Source organism: Convolutriloba macropyga, chromosome 8 (genome assembly GCF_964194025.1).
Source record: "Convolutriloba macropyga chromosome 8, txConMacr16.3, whole genome shotgun sequence".
NCBI lineage: Eukaryota > Metazoa > Xenacoelomorpha > Acoela > Convolutidae > Convolutriloba > Convolutriloba macropyga.
In genome coordinates this window covers 27,437,997-27,463,465 of record NC_134475.1, presented here as the reverse complement: position 1 = coordinate 27,463,465, position 25,469 = coordinate 27,437,997, and the positions used below count along the sequence as shown (strand labels likewise).

Here is a 25,469-nt window from a genome sequence, read left to right as displayed (position 1 = left end):
ACTCAGATTTAGAGGAGATTGTGATGAAGAGATAACTCGAAAGAATTATAACAGACGTATTCAATCACTTAAACATAAAAAGAATGCACGACTATATAATAGAAATAAAATTATTGAGGAAACTAAGGATGAGGTAATAAAAGTTACTAATAAAGATATAGAACAAAAGTTAGATGAGCAGTATCCTGAAGAAGGAATAAAGTTTTGTGATAGTTGTGAGATTTATCTAGATAATGATACCGCTTATAATAATCATGTGACAACATTAAAACATAGGAACAATGTAAAACTAATTAATGGGGAAATAATAAAGAATGAAAGTAGGTTTGATTGTTTAACATGTAAGACTTCTCTAAGTCAATATAGTGTGGATCAACATTTGAAAACAAAGATGCATCTGGATAATGTAGAGTGAAAGGATCTGCGAATTTGCAAAACAACTTCGTTGAGCAGTTTAACTGATAAGGATAAGGAAAAGGATAATAATAAAAATATAACTGAAGGATATTGCAATATATGTAATACTAGATATAACAATAAAAATGAACACAATGAATCAGAAGAACATAAAGAAAATAATAATCAGAGAAAACTTGTTGATAAGAAGTGCATATAAAAATGAATATGCAGGAAAACAACGGGAACATTCTAACTCGAAGAGGTCAAGTCCAATCTCAAAGTGAGCCAGCTCAATCTCATGGACACGCTCCATCTAGTTCTACTAGTATTGCAATCCAAATGTTAAAAAATAAAAACAAACCAAGGGAATAAATCAAACCAGTAGATAAGGAAAGACAAAAGGTAGAATTAGAAAAATCTTTAGAATCAATCAGAAGGTTTAATCGTGTAAATGGAGAAATAAAGGAGTCGTATGATAAACAGGATGCAAAATTAAAACAACGAGAAGAAGATATGCATGAGTCATTTCGAATGGTTGAAGCAAAATATTATCCAGATTCAGATCCACGAAGTGGTTACACCAATAAGAATTTAGGTTCTGATAAGGATAAGGATTTAGGTTCTGATAAGGATAAAGATGTAGATTCTGATAAGGAAAAGGACTCAGATTTAGAGGAGATTGTGATGAAGAGATAACTCGAATGAATTATAACAGACGTATTCAATCACTTAAACATAAAAAGAATGCACGACTATTTAATAGAAATAAAATTATTGAGGAAGCTAAGGATGAGGGAATAAAAGTTACTAATAAAGATATAGAACAAATGTTAGATGAGCAGTATCCTGAAGAAGGAATAAAGTTTTGTGATAGTTGTGAGATATATCTAGATAATGATACCGCTTATAATAATCATGTGACAACATTAAAACATAGGAACAATGTAAGACTAATTAATGGGGAAATAATAAAGAATGAAAGTAGGTTTGATTGTTTAACATGTGAGACTTCTCTAAGTCAATATAGTGTGGATCAACATTTGGAAACAAAGATGCATCTGGATAATGTAGAGGGAAAGGATTTGCGAATTTGCAAAACAACTTCGTTGAGCAGTTTAACTGATAAGGATAAGGAAAAGGATACTAATAAAAACATAACTGAAGGATATTGCAATATATGTAATACTAGATATAACAATAAAAATGAACACAATGAATCAGAAGAACATAAAGAAAATAATAATCAGAAAAAACTTGTTGATAAGAAGTGGCGACATAAAGTTAGTGAGTTAGGAATAGATCATAACATGAAGCATAATCAATAATAACAACTAGTAGTAATTATGAAGATTCTAAATTCTTAAGTATACTGGAGTCATTGCATAACATACATCCCCATATTAAGTTTAACACCTTTGATGTAGTTAAGTATACAAAACCTACAGATGATAAGTTAGAAGAAAACGAATTTACCTTTAGGTTAATGACTAGGCTATATAATGGTGCACATGACTTGGATTTATTGAATGGGGAACTAGAGACAAGAATGCAGAAACAGGAAATGAATCAATCTGGATGGAGTATGCAACGATTTGTTAAAAGGACAATGTATATACGTAGGTTTTATCCAAGTGGTGGACGTGATACTGAGTTACCATTCAAGTCTAGATATATACTTAATATACATAATACTGATAATAAGTGTTTGCTATGGTGTCTAATTGCTTATCTACATCCTGCATCACGTGATCCAAATAGAGTTAGTAAATATAATAAACCTGAATATATTAATGAGATAAAATTACCAAATGGGGCTATATCTCCATATGATTATTATCACTTAAAGAAAATACAAGAACTAAATAAAGTATTATTTAATGTGTTTAATCTAAATAAAAATAAAACTATTAATCCTGTATTAATTAATCATAATGATCCTAAAGGATGTAATATATTATACTGGGATAATCATTACTTCCTATGTAACGATGCATCGTTCTTATTAAGAAAATCATCTAATCATAATAAATGTTATCCATGTCTAAAATGTTGTGTATCATTTAGAACAGAAGATGCATTAAATAAACATTTGGATTTATGTAATACACAGAAACATATAGGTAGAAGAATATTCCATAAAAATGATTACTTAAAGTTTGATAAGTTCCATTATAAAAACAGAGTACCATTTGCTATGTATTATGATTTTGAATGTATAATAAAAGATGGTAAACACATTCCTATTGCTTGTGGTTTATATATAAAAAGTGACTATCCTGATATATTAGAAGATAAGTATGAATGTAACTGTGGTGATAAAGTAGTTGATTGGTTTGTGGATAGAGTAGATCATTATAATAAATTATTTAAAGATATATTTAGTATAAATATTCCATTGAAAGAAAAGACTATTACTCCACTTACTACTACTACCGCATGTTATTATTGTAATGAGAACTTAGGTGAAGACATCGTTAGAGATCATGATCATCTAAATGGTAAATTTAGAGGATATGCTCACAATAAATGTAACCTTCAAGCTAAGAATAATTTTGTACCAATGTATGCATTTAATTCTCCTAATTATGATAATCATCTATTTATAACTAAACTAGCAAAGAAAGTTAGACTAAAAGTATTAACTAAAACATTATGGGTTATGCTAAAGCATTGGATATGTTTAGGTTCTTCCATCCACTTAGCTTAGATGCTATAAGTAAAACATTGAGTAATGAAGAAGGTATAACATTAAATAAGTGTGGCTTAGAAAGACGTAAATGTATATTCCCATATGAATGGTTTGATAGTATAGATAAACTACATGAAACAACTTTACCACCCAAGGAAGCATTCTATTCTAATTTGAAACAAAGTGGTATTACAGATAAAGAACATAAGCAAGCAATAGATTGTTGGAAAGATACTAAAAGTGAGACAATAAAGGATTATATGATGTTATATCTTAAATTAGATGTATTGTTATCAGTTGATGTATTTGAGAAATTTAGAGCTATGTGTTCAGAATATTATGAAATAGATCCATGTTGCACATATTCTACTCCTGGGCTAACCTGGTTGTGTGGGTTGAAATATACTAATGTTAGACTTAAGTATTATAAAGAAAATACAGTTAATATTTATGATACAATACAACATGGTATTAGAGGTGGGTGAGCTTCAGTATTAGGTGATTGTCATGTAAAATGTTTGAATAAACAGATAGATCCTGAGTATGCTGGGAAAGAGAATTATTTGAAGTATTTAGACTTCAACTCATTATATGCTTCTGCTATGGTTCAAGCTTTACCTACTGGTGAGATTAAAGTATGTGAAGAATTTGTCTACACTAGATCTAGCTCTAACACAGGTTATATCTACACCATTGATATTGAGTATAGTGATGAGTTGAAACAGAAAACAAATAAATATCCATTCTTCCCTGAGAAAACAAAAGCATGTGTAGATCAATTTACAGATTATCAAAATGTAAACAAAAAGAAAGGATATAAACCTAAAGAGAAGTTAATGCTAAAATTAACAGATAAGGTAGATTATGTAATAGATGGAGAGATGTTAGATTGGTATTTAGATCATGGTTTGAAATTGGAAGTTATTACAATTAAGCAAAAGTTAGAATATAGTAAGAGAAAATGGTTAAAGCCCTATATTGAGTTTAATATATGGAAAAGAAAAGAAGCTAAAGCTAAAGGTGATAATTTTGGAGATGTATGCTTTAAATTGATGAATAATGCCTTCTATGGAAAAACAATAGAAAATGTATATAATAGACAAGATATAGAGTTAGTTAATGATGTAGATAGGTATATAAAATTAGTGGAAAATATTAGTTTTAAATATGCTGTGGAATTCGATAATGAATTAGTAGCTGTACATAAAACTCGAGGTAATGTAAAATTAGAGAAGTTTAATTATATAGGTTTTGTTATGTTAGAAAAAGCTAAGCTATATATGTATAAAGCCATATATGACTACTATGAAAAAGAATTAGATTGTAGTTATCATTACACAGATACAGATAGTATATTTATAAACATAAATATTCCATTAGATAGTACCATAGAAAAAGGAAATGGATAAGATAAAAGATATTTTACATAATAATGAGTTAAGTAAGATGAAAGATGAATTACCCAATGATACTTTTATAGAAGCATGTTTCCTTAAAGCTAAAGCATATTGTTACAATACTGTTAAAAGAAAGGAAGAGAAAAAAGTTAAAAGGTATAACTAAAGCCACTATTAAAAAAAAGATTACAATTGAAGATTATACTAGTGCTATATATGAAGGTAAAACTAAATATGTAACTAATTATACTATTGATAGTAATAAACATCATTTAGAAACTAAAGAACAATATAAAATAGCAATTGATCCATTTGATGATAAAGGTATTAGAGATAGTAATGGTGAATTTAGGTTTTACCAGTGAAAAAAAAAACACTAATCACTGTGTTTCCACCGATCTTAGTGTTTTTGACTGTATACCCATCACAGTGTGTCCCATATACAGTCTCACAGCAGGGATCATCCTTTTTAAGACTGTGAATTTGGTTTTTTTTATCTCACTTAGTTTTATTGTAATTCATCACAGTCGGGGGACGTTCACTGGAGTCATTGAGGAAGGAACTTCAAACCTTCCGTTTGCTAAAGCAGCTTAACTAGACTCGATGATTTAACCACTACACCAAGTGAGACAGAAAGTTTTAGTTTTATATTCATTTAATAATGATTAGGGGATATATGAAAATGTTTATTATTTTAATAATTCTTTCAAATTTGGATTTGTATTCTTTAAACTGATGAATAATGCCTTCTATGGAAAAACAATAGAAAATGTATATAATAGACAAGATATAGAGTTAGTTAATGATGTAGATAGGTATATAAAATTGGTAGAAGATATTCGTTTTAAATATGCTGTGGAATTCGATAATGAATTAGTAGCTGTACATAAAACTCGAGGTAATGTAAAATTAGATAAATTTAATTGTATAGGTTTTGTTATATAAGAAAAAGCTAAGCTATATATGTATAAAGCCATATATGGTTACTTTGGAAAACAATTAGATTGTAGTTATCATTACACAGATACAGATAGTATATTTATAAACATAAATATTCCATTAGATAGTACTATAGAAAAGGAAATGGATAAGATAAAAGATATTTTACATAATAATGAGTTAAGTAAGATGAAAGATGAATTACCCAATGATACTATTATAGAAGCGTGTTTCCCTAAAGCTAAAGCATATTGTTACAATACTGTTAAATGAGAAGAAGAGAAAAAGTTAAAAGGTATAAGTAAAGCCACTATTAAAAAACAGATTACAATTGAAGATTATACTAGTGCTATATATGAAGGTAAAACTAAATATGTAACTAATTATACTATTGATAGTAATAAACATCATTTAGAAACTAAAGAACAATATGAAATAGCTATTGATCCATTTGATGATAAAGGTATTAGAGATAGTAATGGTGAATTTAGGTTTTACCAGTGAAAAAAAAACACTAATCACTGTGTTTCCACCGATCTTAGTGTTTTTGACTGTATACCCATCACAGTGTGTCCCATATACAGTCTCACAGCAGGGATCATCCTTTTTAAGACTGTGAATTTGGTTTTTTTTATCTCACTTAGTTTTATTGTAATTCATCAAAGTCGGGGGACGTTCACTGGAGTCAGTGAGGAAGGAACCCCAAACCTTCCGTTTGCTAAAGCAATCTAACTAGACTCAATAGTTTAACCACTACACCAAGTGAGACAGAAAGTTTTAGTTTTAGACTGATTAAATATTGATTAGGGGATATATAAAATTTTTTATTATTTTAATAATTCTTTCAATTTTTGTTCAAGTTTTCTTTTTTGTTCAAGTTATCCACGAAGTGGCTTCACAGATTTCGCAAGTTGGTTTTACGTGCTTTTTACACGGTCTCACTAGTTTTATACTAGTATCTGGGGACGTCCACTGGAGTCAGTGGGGATAGAACCCGAACTATCCGTCTGATAATTGTTAATTACCAGCTTAACTCTGTACTAGTGGTTTGCACTAAGTGAGACAAGAAATGATAGATTTAAAATATAAAAGAAGTGAATATAGAGTAGTGGATATATAAAGTGAATTAGAGTAATGTGTATATGGTGACCATCTCGCTGGCTCTATGCTGCGGAGGTCACCATATACACATTACTAAGAATGGCATGTTGAAACTGGTCATTATTTTGAAGGAGCAAACTGTTTTGTTGGAAGCTGCTGGGTTATTGGCAAATGCCTCCGAACAGAGTAATTCAGCAGAATTTTGCTTTGTTGAAGGTCCAATTGCTGTAACAGTGTGCTTTGGTTCCTTGCAAGCTGCACAGTTAACGTGTTCAGAGAATTTTTGGGATACAGCCGCCGGAAAAATTCTGACAGCTAATGTTGAAGTATGATGATTTTTGTAACTTTTCGAAGCGTCAGCAGACCTGCTTCCCGTGTCTGTAGAGCATACAGGTAAAACTGGCAAACAGACAAAGTCATCACCTCTTGCTGGCAGTGTATCTAAGTAGCTGGAGGAGTTGATATGAGTTTGTATTTCCAACTATTGGATTGCCAGGCGTTGTTGACTGGTAACTGAACAGTTTGGAACGTTTCGCTGGCTGGTTTATTTCAGCTTGCTCTTGAAACATGAGAACTTTGGCTGATGAGGACAAGAAGCTGAAGCTGGAATTTACTCCGAGTACTGCCCCTTTTTCGTAAATGAATATTAAGTGTAATATAATGCCCCATTTTGGAAGTTTTCACCCAAAGATCTGCTTTCATTGCATCAAAATGCGGTACTGAATAATACTAGTGTTCCGTTGGCTGATAATTATACAAAAACTTATTTTTGGGCTGTAATCGTTCCAATTTAATAGCAGTTATTCAACTGAAATTTTTGCGGTTTTAAGTGGGAAGGAGAAAACTCCTTTGAGGATTAGATACGTGCTCTACCTGAGGCTAGGGAAAGTTTTTGATTCTAACAAACAATTTGAGGTTCAGAACGCTTGCTGGAGTTAGGGATGGCTTAACAACTTTAGTAATGACTCACTGACTTTTGCTGAGATTTCAAAGATACAAATGTTTCCTATGCGTCAAAATTAGTTGTTGGTGTTTGTCGCTATGAATCAAACAATTGGTTGGTTGAGCAAAACTTCCAGATGATTGATTTAGTTGACCGTCATTTTCCAGAGTTGTGAAGTTACAGCTCGTAATTTTAAAGGCGGGAATTGAAAGCACTTTGTCCATCTAGAACTGTTGTCAATGTGCTGTTTTGGGGTGTTTTTTTTCAAGACGGCTAGTGTTTTCTTCTCAAAATTTGTCTGTAATGTCTTGGCTCTGCCTATGAGGAGTGCCAGAGATCTGAAGCTCTTCCGTTATTCATTTTTTTTTCACGACAGGTCAAGTTGATTTTTGAAAATTGTCTCTTTAGACTTGACATATCATTTGCGAACTGACAACCGCTGCTGTTTCTTTGTGCCAAAGTTTCTCGTGCTGGTTGTCTGTTTTCGTTGTTTGTCTAGTAATGGGTTGAAAACAGCTATTTGAACTGAGGTGATGCAATTTCCTCTAAAAAGGTTCTACTCCGTGTGCACCCGGACCTAGATTTTGCAAATGTTTTACGAAATTTTGTTCGTGAAAACTTCCTTTTAACAGACTCCAAATAATTGCTTTTATTCGTTTTTTATGAAAACAGGTAATGACTACAAGGAAGTCAAATAGATTTGTTGCTTTAATAGTGTTTCAGTAAAAGGAACTCTAATTTATTAGCCAACCAGCGAAAATATCGGAAAAATTTTTTGATACTAATTCCCTTGCCCTAACCAGTTAGAACTGAAAAATCAAATTTTTACCGCCATGTTTTTTGATAAATGCAAAAGGTACACAGTTGTTCCTATAACCTCGTTTATTTTTGAAGGCCTCCTCGGACGTAAAATAAACTTCCGCTTTTCAAATGGAACAATTTTCCAAAAGTAGATGAAAAAAAAACATCAAAAAGTAGCTGCAAAAAACACCAAAACTTTTAATTGCTGAGTTGTAGAACCGACCATTGCTGTCTGCAAATTATTTAGGTGACTTCTGAAACCAGAAAGTTAGGTACTTTTGCAATAACGTCTGAAGTTGTAGAAGACGGCAACAAAATTATTGCTGTCGAGTTAAGGCTTCTATGATTTTGCAGAGTTTCTGTAAAGAGAATTCATACGCTGTGCAAATCACGAAAATTTTTTATTGTCAGTTTTAGAAAAAATGTTTAGGATGTCAATCTTGAGAGGAATTAGGCTTTTTCTGGATCGAAGAAAAATAAAAACTTAGATTTAGTCCTTTTGTACTTGTGCTTAAGGTCACAAATTCAAGGAAAACTATATGTAAACTGAAAATATTTGCAAAATTTCCTGGTGTGGTGAAATCAAAAACATTTGAAACATTTTTAGATCTGGCGTTAGCAAGCTAAGGAAATCTGATTACAAGATACTTTTGTTTTGTCAATAATCAAAGTTTGATGCCAAAGTCTGTGGACCGATTGATTCAAAAAATATCGTTTCTCTGAAAGAATGGGAAAGGGATGTCAGTGGTTCGACTACTGAAACAAACCAGGGTCTGGACATTTATTGTTACAGCTGGAACTTTATTTTATGATCAAGAAACGTCTAGGTTAACTTTCATGTGTCTTTGTCATCGTTTTTCTGAGTCTAATTGTTATCGTAAAAACTGAGGGTATATAAATGAGTTGTTGTTAAAGCTATTTGCATATGTCGAAATATCAACACAGAAACCGTCATTATATATATATATATATATATATATATATATATATATATATATATGAATTGTTGGCAAAGCTGTTTTTATAATGGGGAATTGTCAGAACACAAAAACTCTTTCAATAATTATGAACTGTGTTCAATAAAAATTTTGAAAACTTCTGTCAAGTTGCAAACAATAAAACTGTTAGCCAACTGTGATATGTATCGATCTTCGTATTTTGTCGCCGGGTTCCTGCCGATGTGTGCATTTTTTCGTTTGTGTATTTTTTTGCTAAGTTGCGGTAAATAAAAAGGATCCGACACACCAAGAGCGCAAAAAAGTCTGAATACGGCTCAATGAAAGTGTGATCAGGGTAAATTTGATTGAATGAGTGAAGCACATTTTGTCAGAAACGGACTCGAGTGCAAGAAAAATATTATCTGTTTTGTCACCATAAAAGGACGGAAAGGAAATATTTGCACTCATTTTAGCACAGCTGCAGTTTTATGCGATTGAATGGTCCGGAATATTCAATCAATCTGCAAACTTCTTTCTCTACGTGCTGGCCAGTCGAAGTTTTAGAGCAGAATTCGTCAGAATGATCTCTGGCAAAAAGTCATCAAAAGATAATTAATTGACAAGAGTCCGTTCATCTTCATTGCGGGTAATACTGGACCCACGCAAATAAATCCAAAAAACTTTGAAAAGAATTGGTCTCTGGTGTCATAGAATCTTCCTTGCTATTTTACTAAAGCCTTTCTATTCCCGGACTTGGTTTAGACATCTGCTGGGCTTTGCAACAAACAACTTTATACAAAAAACTGACAACAACACGGATCTATGCCTAAACCACAGCTGGCTGCTTAACCCCTTTTGCATTTCTATTAGCTAATATCCTCATACGTTGCTTGTCACCAAATTAGCGTTTTCCATATTGTGAGAGTTGATTAAAAAATTAGCACTTAACATTGAGTAATTGTAATCTACAAGGAGTCCTAAATAATCTGGAATTTGAGTTTCATCGAAGTTCATCACCATTAAAGAAAATGTTCTATTAAAATTTTAGAAAAGTAGTATGATTTCGTTAAGTTACTCTTATACAAAGTTTGTTTCACGTTGAAGCGTTAGACATAAAAGTTTGCGGCTCTGGTTTTTAATTGCGCTCCACTGTGTATTGTCTATTTATTTCGAAATCTGAATTTCTTAAAAAGTTTCTATATATTCGAATAAAAACTGACAATATATTGAAAAACAATTTCAATTGAACAACATGTTCAACAAATGAGGAAATTTGGAAATAGTAATAACAATGCACATTCTTTTTCTTACACCTAAGCAAAAAAAAACAAACGATAAATTTGTTCACATCTCGGAAAATTCTATCACAAAAGTTGGGTTCATTTGCGTTTATTTGCAGACTGCATAAATATTATATTCAATATCTTAGCTGTAGCTTTCCCCTGTTTTCAAATGAAATATTCAACCTTTGCAAGCTGAATTTAGTTTTCTTCGTTAATTTTGTGCAAGATTTACACAACATTTTTACAAAGAACCCGAGCATTCTTAGTAACGAAAATGATCACATGAAGGTCGCAATAATGTTATCACAGAGGTTGACGGGGTGGTTGAATTTTGATGTTACGCGATTCTTTGCGGATATTGTTATATGAGCTGTTCAGAAGATTTCAAAAGAGGTCCTGAAAAAATTGTCTAAATTCACCATGCAGTGTGCCCGGTTTTACATGTCGATATCAAAAACCTGCAATGCTACCAAACAATTAGTCATTCGTCTTAAATGCTCCACAAGAAACACATTTAGTGGGAAAAATTAGCCAGTATATTATTTTTGACTATTCAGCTAAGGCACCAATAAAAACGTAGAATCAATTATAACTTGTATGAATACTTGGACAGCAGATTGTTCAAAGATGTTTTTCGGATTTAGTCACAAAAAATTAAATGTTGAAATTAAAATTCTTAGCCTAATACATCTTTAATGATAAGTGCCATGAGTTCTTTTTCAAAAGTAAGAAAAATCAAAACAATAGGAGAAAATTGCAATTCAAGGAACATGCAAAAAGACTAAATAAATCAAAGATGCAGCCAAAGCGTTCGGGCTTTTTAGCACAGGAGTTTAAATTTTCAGAATTTTTCCGGACGAACTGTTAATACAGCTTTTGTGGTACTGCAAATAGTAATCCTAATGCAAAAAAAATTATGAAATAAACTGAAGTGGAGTTTATCAGCACAAAACCAAAGTCTGAATTGAAAGTGTTGAAACTTCAAATGGAAAGGATTCACTCAGGTCTATGAAAAAAACTCAACAAGATTGAATCAAAACAATTTTGTCTTTATTTTTTGCAAACGGAAGCTTGCATGATAAACCTGAAAAGAGTAAGACTGGTATGTGTTTTTGTTTTTACAAAAATTTTCGACAGTAAATGCCTCTGTTCTCTTTGGAAAATAAATACCAGCAAAATTTTTTTCAGAAAGATATCAAGATAAAAAACCAATAGGGATCTGATTTTGACGTCATTGGTTTTCATTAAACAAAAACAACATTTTATGTATTTTCCTATCAAATTATTCTTTAACGTGGTATACCGAGAAATTTAAAATCGCTACTTAAAACTAGAACATTATTAATTAATGGCGACCAAACTAACGTCTTTTTTGTTTCTCTAATTTTGTTCTGGCGCTGTCACTATCTTGTTGACCTACCAATCAGATGTCAGATGTGAAGTTCCGTTACCCACAAGAACTCGATTCTATAGCCGGGCCTCAAACCGAGGAACTTGATCTGATAAGGCGATTATTATTCTCATGGCAAAAAAATGAAATAACGTCCAATAGGACGGTATCCACAAACTTCACATTCAAGTTTTGTGAATAATTTGATCTAAAATATCTTCGTAAGTTTTCATTTAGAAATGTACTATCAATATTATCTCAAATATTTTAAGCTCCAACACCATAATTCAATTTTTTGGGATTCTCTATGGTTCTTATGATAGATGTTGAAATAACATCCAAGAGGACCTGACCCAAAATCGTGCAGTTCCTATCTCGTAAAGTATTGTTACCTAATCTGAAAGTTCTCTTTTGTATAGATAAGTCCAATAAGTACTAGCTCAATATTGTATAACTTCGTAATTAAAAAACAGACTTGTTTAGTTCTGGAGGCCAAAACAATGGTGTGATGGCCAACCATAGTACGATATCGTTTGGAGTTGCAGAATGCACTAACCAATGATGCCTGGCTGCGTGGAATATGGCTGTTTATTACAAATCAAAAATCAGCCCAATAAAGGCACTACAATAAAGGGAATTTTTTCATAGAATGCAGAAACGCATTTCCTAAATGTATGAGCTTTATGATCCCTATGAAGCTAACAGAAGTACTCAACAGACAGACACATATCAGAATACTCATTCTATACTATACTTCTCTAATAGAGAGAGTTAAAACGGTAGAAAAGGCTAATATTCTTTGCGTCGTCCAAGACTAAGGAGAAAATTGAGACAAACATCCAGCCAGCCATAGAAGAAACACGTTACTGAGACGTCGAAATGATTGAAATAACAACAATAGTGAAGTTGTCGGCAAATAGACCCAGGTTTCAGAGATCAGATGAAGACCATCAGAGGACAAGAAAACTGAACTAACAGCGCCCCTCTGTCCTTCTCTTTCGCTCTTAAAATGGTAAAAATTACAGTTCAGTGTTCAAACAATGGTTGTTTAGGTTTATCAATAGTTACACAGCCCATTTTTTTTAAGAGCGGGATATAAATTCAAAAAAAAAACGTTATGAAAGCCAAACCAAAAAAAAATCAGTTGTACTAAAAGCAGTGGTAACTTTTGTACATGATGTGGACGTAAGTAAAACAGTAGCAAGCCCCGTCCAGCTTCGACAAAAAAATGTAAGCCCAGTGAAATTGTGTAATTGGAAGTTAAGACCAGTCTAAACCAGGTAAATTTGAGCAACAAAACACCTTTTGGGAAAGAAACTAAGCTGATGGGTGCAAACTCTTCAAAAACGGAGATTAGAATGTACTATACACGGTAAAAAATATTAAGCAGGTCAACGCGACAGGAAACCATCACAGTGAAAAACAGCAAAATAAAAATCCACGTTGATACAGATGCTAATAGTTCCATGATCTCATCTTATATTTGTACTGAGTCGTTTTTAGGACAAATTCGAATTTCAGAACGGCTAAAATGTCTAGACGATATTTTTAGATTTAGTGGTTTCTCCTAAGAGAGTGTATTTCTCTATTCTTTTTATTCGGCTGATCAATTTCTTAAACCAAATGGGCAACTCAAGTCAGTTTTTTGAATCATGGCTCAGGTAAGGACTTTAAAAAAGCAACCAAGATTTCGTAAATCAATCAATAAACTGCTAGCTCAACTCAAACTGCTTCCGGAATAGACCCAAGTTTCATTTCTAAAACGATTTGATTCATGTCACCTTTATGGATATAGTTAACTCTAAAGGTTTAATGTTAAGGTTTCATCATCTAAGATTCGATTTAAATCGATGCTACTCTCAACTTTTTCATTCATGGAATTTCAATAAACTCACTGAATTCTTGAAAAACTGATTGAATGCAAAATTATATCGCTGGAAAATTTAGAAAATTATTACAATACAATTAATAGCATGCTGTGCTCTGTTATACAATATTTTATTACATGAGAGAGGAAAATGATTTTAAGTAATATAATAAGTCCATCTTGTTGGTCGGTGAGTTATAAAGTATTACGCAACCTCATGACAGGGTTACATAATACTGCAACACTTTATTCAGCAGTGGGAGGAACAATAATAACAGCCACTCCACTATTATGCAACACATAATCCGATACACTTCCGAGGAATGTTCGCTTCAGTTTTCCTAGTCCTCGGTTGCCCATGATTATGACGTCAGCATTCTTTGAGTGGGCAAACTCGCATATTTGTGGACCTGGGAAGGATGATGTTGCGTCCTCGTTGTAGAAGCCCCCTTTGCCCGGCTGTCGGAGTTTCAATTCCTCCAACTTGGACTCGTAATGGTCACGCAGTTCCTCGGTTTTCTTGTTGCGACTGAAGTATTTTGGATCAGAATAAAAACTTTTATTAATATAACATTGTGTGGTAGATGTTTTAAGATAACAGGTTTTATCAAAGCGGAGGGGGTTTTAGAAAGAAAAAATCCCTTATTTCAGTATCTTAATTGCGATTAATTTCAAAAAAGTGTATCATCGTTATTTGGCATTCAAACAGCCACAGCTTTAAATACTCAGATTATTCGAATTCAGCTGAATTGTAAACAATCACCGGTTCACACGTCATCAAAATGAGATTGGACTAGACTAACAAAACGTATGCAACGGGATCGAAGAATGTGGTATAGTGCTTACGCAGTCAGTTTCTCCACCCACGCATCCTTTGGGAATGAAAGTGGGGAGTCAGTGGTGACGACAGGGAGCGATACCTGCTCTGCAATGTGGATCAAGTGCACCTTGTCAACCTCAGGCCTCATCAAGTGCTTCAGATACCTACAAAGTTGCAAACATTGTAGTCACCCCAGTTGAAATTTTGTTTAAAAAAACATAGGAAATGATTGTTTTTGATCGGTATTATTAGGAAATAAAGGTCAAAGCCCTTATGAGTTTTTGACCGGCTTCAGCGTTTTTGATCGTTCTTTTTTGACGTAGGAAGTGATAATTTTTGAGCGTTTGTTTAGGAGATGGCCGTTTTTGAGCGTTTTTTAAACTAAGAAATCACCGTTTCTGACCATTTTTGAGAGTTTTTATTTAGAAAGGACCCATAGTGCGCACTCGGACTATGTTCAGAGCGCAAATCCATACTGATCCATAAAATTTAAAGTCTGTATTTTGATGCTATCCATGCTAAAATCCTTCTCGTTTTTGGAATAAAAAGACTTTCTGGAAATGGTGTGATCAGTGCACTCAATCAGTTTTTGATTTTCTATCGACATTACAATTTAGCATTCTCTCATATTCTGGGTAGAATGGACCAATTAGGTATAAATTTGAATAAATGATCATATTGGATCCATGAGGTCATTTTTTTTAAATTTGACTGCAGCAAAGGTAATTGATATCACTTCATTTTTCTAGAGTTGGTTTTTCTCGATTTTGCTCTCATAAACTAACAGTTATACCGATATTCTTGAAATAAATCCTGTTGTTCTTTTATCAAAAATTTTTACCGCCTTGTACTTGGATAAATATTATTCTATTAGTTTAATTCTCCGCAACACTAAACAAAATATACAGTTTGTATATAGTTTTATGAAATAATGACATTCCACTTCACTTAAATTTTATTGGCTAAACTTGTAGCTTTAGGGACGATTTTGGCAGCCAATTTAAGCGCAGCATTTTCGGTGATCCCCACAGCTCCTCAATCTAAGAGATCAGTTTTAATTTCACCTTCTTTTCAGTTGCTTTCATTTTCACCGCTTTTGTTTGCCTTAATTGCCTTTATACTTAACATGAACAAAGGAACTTGAAGACTGCCGAGTAAAATTTTTTTTTCGGATTTGTCTGGTTCAGAATTTTGTGACATGAGAACTCCTGAATTCAAACTTAATTTAAGAGCAATATCATTTTATAAAGACAACTCACAAAACACAAAACAAATTAAGTAAATTCCAAAAATTTTAAATGAGAAATAGAAGTTAACGAATGAATATAACAGATAGAGATACTATTTGCAACGCCTTCACCAAAAATTGTGAACAAATCTAAAGGAATACAAAGAACACAAAGAAAAAACGATTATCGTGAAATTGATAAAAACTTAAACAAATTAATTATAAAATTCGATTTCAGAGCTATTATTTTCAAACAAATAAATAAAGCTATCGATACGATAGACCATTTTTAAATCAATCTGCCTCATTTTTAAATGCTTGGGAGTGAAGGCTGCAAAGGTATGAATTTGTAATGCACCTGAAAATCATGTTTCGTGATTGCAATTACAATAGAAGTTTTTTCCACTGTTCTTTAACACGTTAACACGCATACATCACATCTGCCTATTTCCGTAATAGCAACATTTGCAAAAATAATTAAGAGATTACTACTAACATAAATCATGGACTATTTCAAATACAAGACTACTAAGCAGCGAACAAAAGCAGCGAGCAAAAAATTGTCAACATACGCTCTAGTTTATCTCAAAAACAGTAATTAATAATTTAGAAACATTGCAGCGATCCGCCTCCAAAAAGCAGACAAAAATTAAACTTTCGGCGGCATCAACGGTTCCCGTAGATTCAAAATCTGACACACAGATCTCAATGTTAAAGAATTGGGTTTGACATTTTGACAAATGTTGCTGTCAGCAATGAGGTTCCTCAGTGTACGGCTCTAGGACCTCCAATTTGTTTTTTTATGATTCTGAATTCTCGAAAAGAGTATAAGATGACTGCGATGTGGTCAGATATGCGAACGTTACTAGTATTTCAAGCCTGCATTGTTCAAAAGGCAAAATTTCAGAAAGAAATTTTTTTTTCGGATTTGTCTGGTTCAAATTTTTGTGACATGAGAACTCCTGAAATCTAACTTGATTTAAGAGCAATATCAATTTATAAAGACAACTCACAAAATACAAAACAAATTAGGTAAATTCCAAAAATTTTAAATGCGAAAAAGAAGTTGACGAATGAATATAACAGATAGAGATACCATTTGCAACGCCTTCACCAAAAATTGTGAACAAATCTAAAGGAATACAAAGAACACAAAGAAGAAACGATTCTCGTGAAATTGATAAAAACTTAAACAAATTAATTATAAAATTCGATTTCAGAGCTGTTATTTTCAAACAAATAAATAAAACTATCGATACGTTAGACCATTTTTATATCAGTCAGTGCCTCATTTTTAAATGCTTGGGAGTGAAGGCTGCAAAGGTATGAATTTGTAATGCACCTGAAAATCATGTTTCGTGATTGCAATTACAATAGAAGTTTTTTCCACTGTTCTTTAACACGTTAACACGCACACATCACATCTGCCTATTTCCGTAATAGCAACATTTGCAAAAATAATTAAGAGATTACTACTAACATAAATCATGGACTATTTCAAATACAAGACTACTAAGCAGCGAACAAAAGCAGCGAGCAAAAAATTGTCAACATACGCTCTAGTTTATCTCAAAAACAGTAATTAATAATTTAGAAACATCGCAGCGATCCACCTCCAAAAAGCAGAAAGGTTTAAACTTTCGGAGGCATCAACAGTTCCCGTAGATTCAAAATCTGACACACAGATCTCAATGTTAAAGAATTGGGTTTGACATTTTGACAAAAGGTGCTGTCAGCAATGAGGTTCCTCAGTGTACGGTTCTAGGACCTCCAATTTGTCTTTTTTTATTATTCTGAATTCTCGAAAAGAGTATAAGGTGACTGCGATGTGGTCAGATATGCGAACGTTACTAGTATTTCAAGCCTGCATTGTTCAAAAGGCAAAATTTCCGAAAGAAATTTTTTTTTCGGATTTGTCTGGTTCAAATTTTTGTGACATGAGAACTCCTGAATTCTAACTTAATTTAAGAGCAATATCAATTTATAAAGACAACTCACAAAATACAAAAACAAATTAGGTAAATTCCAAAAATTTTAAATGCGAAATAGAAGTTGACGAATGAATATAACAGATAGAGATACCATTTGCAACGCCTTCACCAAAAATTGTGAACAAATCTAAAGGAATACAAAGAACACAAAGAAGAAACGATTCTCGTGAAATTGATAAAAACTTAAACAAATTAATTATAAAATTCGATTTCAGAGCTGTTATTTTCAAACAAATAAATAAAACTATCGATACGTTAGACCATTTTTAAATCAATCAGTGCCTCATTTTTAAATGCTTGGGAGTGAAGGCTGCAAAGGTATGAATTTGTAATGCACCTGAAAATCATGTTTCGTGATTGCAATTACAATAGAAGTTTTTTCCACTGTTCTTTAACACGTTAACACGCACACATCACATCTGCCTATTTCCGTAATAGCAACATTTGCAAAAATAATTAAGAGATTACTACTAACATAAATCATGGACTATTTCAAATACAAGACTACTAAGCAGAGAACAAAAGCAGCGAGCAAAAAATTGTCAACATACGCTCTAGTTTATCTCAAAAACAGTAATTAATAATTTAGAAACATCGCAGCAATCCACCTCCAAAAAGCAGAAAGGTTTAAACTTTCGGAGGCATCAACAGTTCCCGTAGATTCAAAATCTGACACACAGATCTCAATGTTAAAGAATTGGGTTTGACATTTTGACAAAAGGTGCTGTCAGCAATGAGGTTCCTCAGTGTACGGTTCTAGGACCTCCAATTTGTCTTTTTTTATTATTCTGACTTCTCGAAAAGAGTATAAGATGACAGCGATGTGGTCAGATATGCGAACGTTACTAGTATTTCAAGCCTGCATTGTTCAAAAGTCAGAACTTCAGATATAGTTCAAAAATTATTTAAAAGCCTTTTTTTAAAAGAGACAATTCCTTGCAAGAAAACTAAAAAATTTTGAATGCTTGTGAGACATATCTTACGAGTAAAAACAAACAAACGACCAATTTCTTCTATAAAAAAATAGAAACGGTTCGCTATATATCTAAGAATTCATCTGGATTTCAAATTGACTTCTCAGCCCCACTTGAACTCTTTTGTGCGGAATATGGGCATAGTTATTCGATCTTTATACCCTGTAAGATCTCACATCCTACAAAAAAAATTAAAGCATTCGAATCAACCATTCTCTCCTATTTTTCGGTCAATGGAATCTTTCTACAAACTTTGTCAGCAAACTAAAGCTGTCAATCTTTGGCTCAAAACTGAATTTTTCCAGCTAAATTAATCATTACGGTTAAATTTAATTAAGGTCCGCACAATCTGGATGCACCGAGGAACGAAATTAACTGTTAAAAAAGGGCAAGCCGCCTGCAAATTGAGCTAAACAGAATAAGAAAACGATCAGAACATGATGACAGATCGCGATTGTTGAAAACTTCCAAAGGTGGGATAAAATCCCGTGTCACGTGAAGCAAACAGTATCAAAAAATATGATTAAAACAAAATTTTTCAATGTTTCGGAGAAGACAGCATAGAATTCCCTTGAACCAAAAGTTGCATAGTTGTCCGATAAAATAGCATAAAAAAGTTGAATAGTAAAAAAAATAGGATAAAAAATTGGATAGTAGTCCGATGAAAAAATAGTACCGAAATAGTTCGATAAAAAATCTGATGAAAAATCATTCAATTGGTAGAGGAGGAACGAAAATGCCGTGCCTAACAGTCACAAATTTTTGTAGCCATGTAATACAGAACATAATATTTAAAAGTACAAGACATCGGTTGCGTATAATTTTTTGAGTTGCTCTTAATTAGCAAAAACGGATTGAGAAGAAAACCCTTACATTCCTTTGAAAACAAGTGAAGAGGTAATGATAGCTAATTTAGCTCAAAGCATTTGAAGAAACCAACTTCTTGAGAATTTCACATCTGAACATCTGAACACCTTTTTAATATAGCTAAATCTTTAATATAGCTAAAAAGGCAATTTTGTGAAACATGAAAATCTGCTCGTAAACATTGTTTTGAAAAATCTTCAATTACTCATTAATTTTTATAAGATAAGTTAAAAAACAAAGCCCAATTATTAAGAGTTAAGTCTATAACAGCCGTTTGATATAACCAATGCATGATAGCAAAACTTATTTTTCATTACATTAGTAGGTTGATTTGCGGCAGTTCTTAACACGAATGACTAAATCTCCCTGCGTAATTTTTTCTCAAAATTTAGCAAGAAAATTGGCTCCCAGAGAATTGAAACTTTGATATGCCTACATATGGTTGTTGTTTGCCAAAAAGTTTTTTAAAAATCTCAAAGCAATTTTGCGTTGGTATAATGTAGAAACCTGATGTGCAACGTGTTATCTTTGTTTCTCATGCTGATATGATTTGGCATGACAGCAAAGGAAAAAAAATTTTTATTAACCAATCAAATGCCCTCTGAGAGTGCGGAGATCCATCAACTGTGATGACAACAACCCTGCTCTCCATATTGGTGGCTGAAACACAAAACTATACGTTATTATTATTTACAATAATCCGACTGGTGGAAGTTTTGGGTTTCATGGTCCTTAATTGTGGTCAAAATGGCCATATTCACATGTCAAAGGTGGTATAAAAGGCATATAGTCACACGCTTGTAAAAAAAAATTCTCAAGGTTTTCATGAATTCAAAGGGCCAAATTCTCTTTCGGAATTTGTACTGATGAATTTCGGCTTCTTCAAAAATCGATTAATGATCGTAAATTACATACAACGTAAAGAAGTACGATCGATGTAATGGTGCTTAGTAAAATTAGTACCTAACAAAAAGCAGCAAAGCCGCGGAAAAAAATCAAAAATACTCTAGTAATTTTGAATTTTATTTTTAAAAGTTTGTCTCGTTTGCTCAATAAAAGTGAAAACATTATACAACGGATGAATTATATTCCCAAAAGTTCTACCTGAACACTATCACGTGAAAATAAAACACAGAGCATGTATTCCGTGAAATTGAATTCATGTAACATGTCTTTGAATACATGTAGTGTTAACCTAAATTACGACAGCCTCAAGGCCAAAATGGGGATTACCCAAATTATCACAATAAGATAAAAGCGAATGTACCCAGAATCTCTCCAATATTTCGAATTCGGTTGAGTGAGCGAGCAATTATGTGCGAGCGTATTTAGATTGTATCTCAAATCAAAAAGAACTCAAATCAAAAAAGTCTGTATTACACGAACTGCTTGAAAGTATATTATTGAAGCAATCAGTTCTTGTAGTTTACACTGAGGGTTGAATTTGAGGTCAAAAAATTGAATAGGCGATGGCAAAACTTAAACTCATTCTTCATAACAGTTAAGAACACAATTAAAAATATCAACAAAAAATAAGGTAGCAGAACAGCATTTCTATATATTTTCGAATAAAACTGATTTGCCAAGCAAAAATATACTCTGTCCATTTTTTCGCAAACAGCTTGGTACATCCAAAGAAAATCGAATCGTTATGCCCAAAAACGGAGACGGGAGCCTTGAATGGCTGTTGAAAGTGGGAGTATGGGGGACATGTAGAAATATAACTCAGACTACGGCTTATGATCAAAGCTTTTTTTTCACACAAAATTTTTGCTCAAAAATTACAATCAAAGATTTTGAAGTCTTGATCAGCAAGCACATCTTCAGTGACAAATACCACTTGCTTCATTTTTCAGTACCTAGAACTTCGCGAATAAGACCTGCAGCAACTGTGATATGCTGTATCTTTGAGGTAAAATTGGACGGTTTCGGAAAAACCCATGGAAAAAAACCTATTAATTTTAGATAGGAAACAAACTCCCACAGAAATAAACCCCACTTGATTTTTAACAAGCTCAACATTTAGTGCGCTTTGCCATGCCTTAGCAGCCCCTGGAAATTGATATAAAACTATCTCAAGTATCATTAAGACCAAAATTCAAATGTAAAATGGGGGTATATTTCTGTGGGGGGTTTACTTCCTATCAAAATTATGTGGGTTTTTTTTTCCTAGACCTAAAATTGAACAATGGTAAACCACTTGTGCGTTTTTCAACATTTTTTTTATCGCAACCTACAAAACAGCAATTACTCCTATCAACAAGACCTGACCGTGACGTTTTAATTTTTTGATCATTTGAAAACTTTCTATATTTTTTTCTTAAACTGCCGTTTGGCTTCAGCCACATTCCACATTGCACCCTATTCGTTTGAGAACACAGCTTTTTTTTTCTCGTAATGATCTTCGAAGCCCAGGAATTTTTTATGTAACATTTGTGCAATTAGAGAAAATTGTATCAATTAACATAATATACTTGTAGCAATTAGTTATTACAATTCTGGAATGAAAAGAAAAAATATTTTAATGAGATCACCGCTTTATATTAAACTTTTGCACAGCTAAGTTTGCTTCTACCTCTGTGCTCTAACTGATCTAAATTGCAATTTGATATAAAAAAGTAGTTAGTATGTTTACAATGGAAAACTTTGCAATATCGAACTGGTTAAATAAGCAACAAAAATTTGTACAATTCAAAAGTAATAAACTACTCAAATAAAGAGCATCTGATCAAAGACTTGTTATTGAAGTTGAGTTATTTTCTCACAATTTTATTAATCCATGCTAATTTCCGACATTGACATAACTTAATTTTTCTATTTAGGCAATTTCCTAAGAACTGAATCTATTGTTGTAGAGACAATCCTTCATTTCGTTTAGCACACAAGAAGTTGCTGATGTTTAAGTTTCTGAAAATCTTTACTTTTCAGTGCTTACGTTTCAAATTGACAACAAAAAACAAATTGCAAAACGCATAATGCATTTGGACACCGAAAGAGACAGAAATATAAATTTATGAACTTCTGTGGTTTAAAAACATAGGTTTAAAAGGAATAACTATGATAAAAATAAAAGTAATTTGATGACTTTGGATACCCCTTAAAAATCTTGAAAACTGAACGGAAAAAATCAACAAACGCCGGTACAATAAATAAAAAACCGAAGATTTGGGAGTCAAAGCATATAAATCTGCGTACACAAAAATGAGCAAAACCACAGAAAACAACGAAGCATTTTGTCTGTTTCTGAAAACTAGGTGTGTTGAAATCAGCAAAAACCAAAAAAAGTTTAACTGCTAACACTATACGCCACGTTCTTGGCGATCAGTGAAAGACAATAGAAATCAAAATTTGTTTTCTGATAGAGTTTTGATAAAAATTTTTCGTAAAATTTTTGACAAAAAGTTTTGAAACAAATATGCGAAAAAATAAACGAAGGGAGTCAAATTCTTAAAAAGCACTTGTTTTTAAAAAAAACATTTAAACACACATTTAAAAAAGAAAATGTGTCAAAGTCGTTACCTTGATTGAATGAAGTTATGCAGTTTTAGAAAGAAGATAAAAGATGAAAACTGTTATGATATCAATGATGATTCTGCAAAAGGCGGCGAGAAGAGGCAGAACTATAAAAATTCCGAAAATAGTGCCAAAACATAAAATAATTATATCTATAGACAACTTACATTTTTAATTAGAATCAGCTATATCTCACAAGCAAACGACGAAAACGTTCTGAATTGAGACTGAAAGACTAAAAAGCGCCCTAATAAATAAGGACAAATATCGTTAGAGGCAAAAACCAATGGTCATCAAAAAACACCGAGATAGATTCATCTATGCTGCATTAGAATGCCGCTAAGAATCGCCTTAATTGCGAAAGTCAAAAACTGACCAACAACATACAAAATAGAAACAGCTTCCCATTGGAGAAATTAGACTATTTTAACTCTGCGTCATTAAAATTCACGCAATAATTCAACAAAAAATTTCAAAAATTTAAAAAAACAAATTTCCGCGAGTTCAAATTTTTGGCTTTCTGAGTTTTTTCATAGTTTGAAAAGGCACAAAAAGGTCACCGATTGTTTCACTAGAAGAGATGCAAGTTTCAAACGTTGCCCAGGCCTTATAATAATTTTCAAGCTGTATAATAATTTGGTCCGAGCTCAATTTTCAGTTTTCAATGTCTACGTTACCAGTTTATGAATATTGTTTTTCAGAATTGATACATTAAGTTTCAATCAATTTTGAACGCCCTGAAAAATCAATTGAAAAAACCTCAACTCTGAAATCTCAAAAAACTTAGGGAACAAAGTTACGTAGAGAACAGATTCGAAAACAATTATTGTCCAATTGTTACCTGCGTTTACTTAAAATACTATCTATCTTCAATTTCGACTTTCCTCTAAATTTTTTTCATGTCTTCCAGGTAGGCGTCCATTTTTACACTTGGAGGTTGAAAAACGACTGGAAAGGCCAGTGAGAAAAATTGTTCTTTTATTTCAAACTCTTTTTCATCTCTAGTTTCCTAGTTGTTTCAGAAAAAATAGTGCATCAGATGATCAGATTTATGATGGCAAACCATATCATTATGACAATACAAAAGTAAGTAACAGGCATAAACCATTGTGTTCTTATTTGATTGAAAAATTTTACCTTTTCGCGTTTTATTTTTTTATGAATTGGAACATTGTGCCAACTCTCATTACCGATCCTCCTTGAAAATGTTTTAAGCTAGGAGCCAACTATATCTTTATGAAATATCAGAACTATGTGATGTAAATGGAGATAAACGGTTAAATTTTGGCATTAGCTCACATAAGCTAGCTGGCTAGATCTTAGGAGACAAATTTTTTTGGTTTTTTTTCTATAGAATTTAATTTTGTGGAACAATCCCGCTTTCATTCTTTGATTAGTCAACAATTGTTCGGAACTAAATTAGTTTGTGTTTAAAACTTTTATTCCTTTCAAATCATTTTTATTCGGTAACAAGAGAGTTTAATTTCTTATAAAATTCTTGGTACGTTGAGTATTGACATGAATGCTCCTAGACGAACTAACAAAAATTAACGCGCTTGATTATGCAGCTATTATCCAAATTAGTTCAGAAAAGTATCATTTTGTTTTAAAAAAAACTTACACATTTACTCTAGGCCATTATAGAAAATGGAAGTGTATATCTGGTTTTATAGGATCACACAAATTTCTCGTCCCTCAAACAAGGGGCGTCTGAAACCCGAATGTCCTAGCTTTGATAAGTTCCTTTCATTTGAAATAATAACATCCGTTGAGCGTTGCAAGGTCATTGGTCAATGGACCGTTTTACAACTTTCAAACCGACTGAATAAAAACAAAAATCAAAGCACCATTCATTCCCTTTGGGTCTGAATATATTGTCGACACGAAGTGTACGTCGTCATTTCAACATTTTAGAGGAATTTGATGGCGGTTTACCCATGGGCTGCGAAAACGCTTATCATGGTGAAATTTCTAAACACACTTTTCTATTGACACCACAGTAAACTCCTTTACAGTTGTTACCATATTTAAAAGATTTAATTGTGGAATTTGCGATTGTTTTTGCTGTAAATGGCATTTCTGCTGAAATTGGAGTAAACCAATCTGTGTTTTGTCTACGATTTCCCCAAAAATCCCAACAGAAACAGTACACCTAGAGACTCATTTTGCGTTCTGTGATTTTTGTGTTGATTTCCAGCTAGATAAAGAGAAAATGAAAGAATAAGATAGACTGAAAAGAAAGTGCACTGAAAGAATATTAACGAATTAGTTTTCATGTGGAGAAAAAAGCAAAATCGCCACAATTTTAAAATTCACCACAATTTGAAGC

General features: G+C 32.5%; 1 protein-coding gene across 4 annotated transcripts in view; it reads right to left on the bottom strand.

Moving 5' to 3' along the window:
- Window positions 1–13,794: 13,794 nt before the first annotated feature.
- The window catches only part of LOC142344050 (uncharacterized), a 46,960-nt gene continuing 35,285 nt past the window's right edge, over window positions 13,795–25,469 (bottom strand). For 3 of the 4 annotated variants that reach the window (XM_075395524.1, XM_075395522.1, XM_075395521.1), the window contains exons 2-4: window positions 20,215–20,287; window positions 14,594–14,731; window positions 13,795–14,276 (exon numbers count right to left, since the gene is read on the bottom strand). In XM_075395524.1, the coding sequence (XP_075251639.1) occupies window positions 13,994–14,276; window positions 14,594–14,731; window positions 20,215–20,279 (486 nt within the window). In that variant the 5' untranslated portion in view covers window positions 20,280–20,287 and the 3' untranslated portion in view covers window positions 13,795–13,993. Of the gene's footprint in view, window positions 14,277–14,593; window positions 14,732–20,214; window positions 20,290–25,469 lie in introns of all 4 variants that reach the window. The other variant, XM_075395523.1, reaches the window with a different exon arrangement.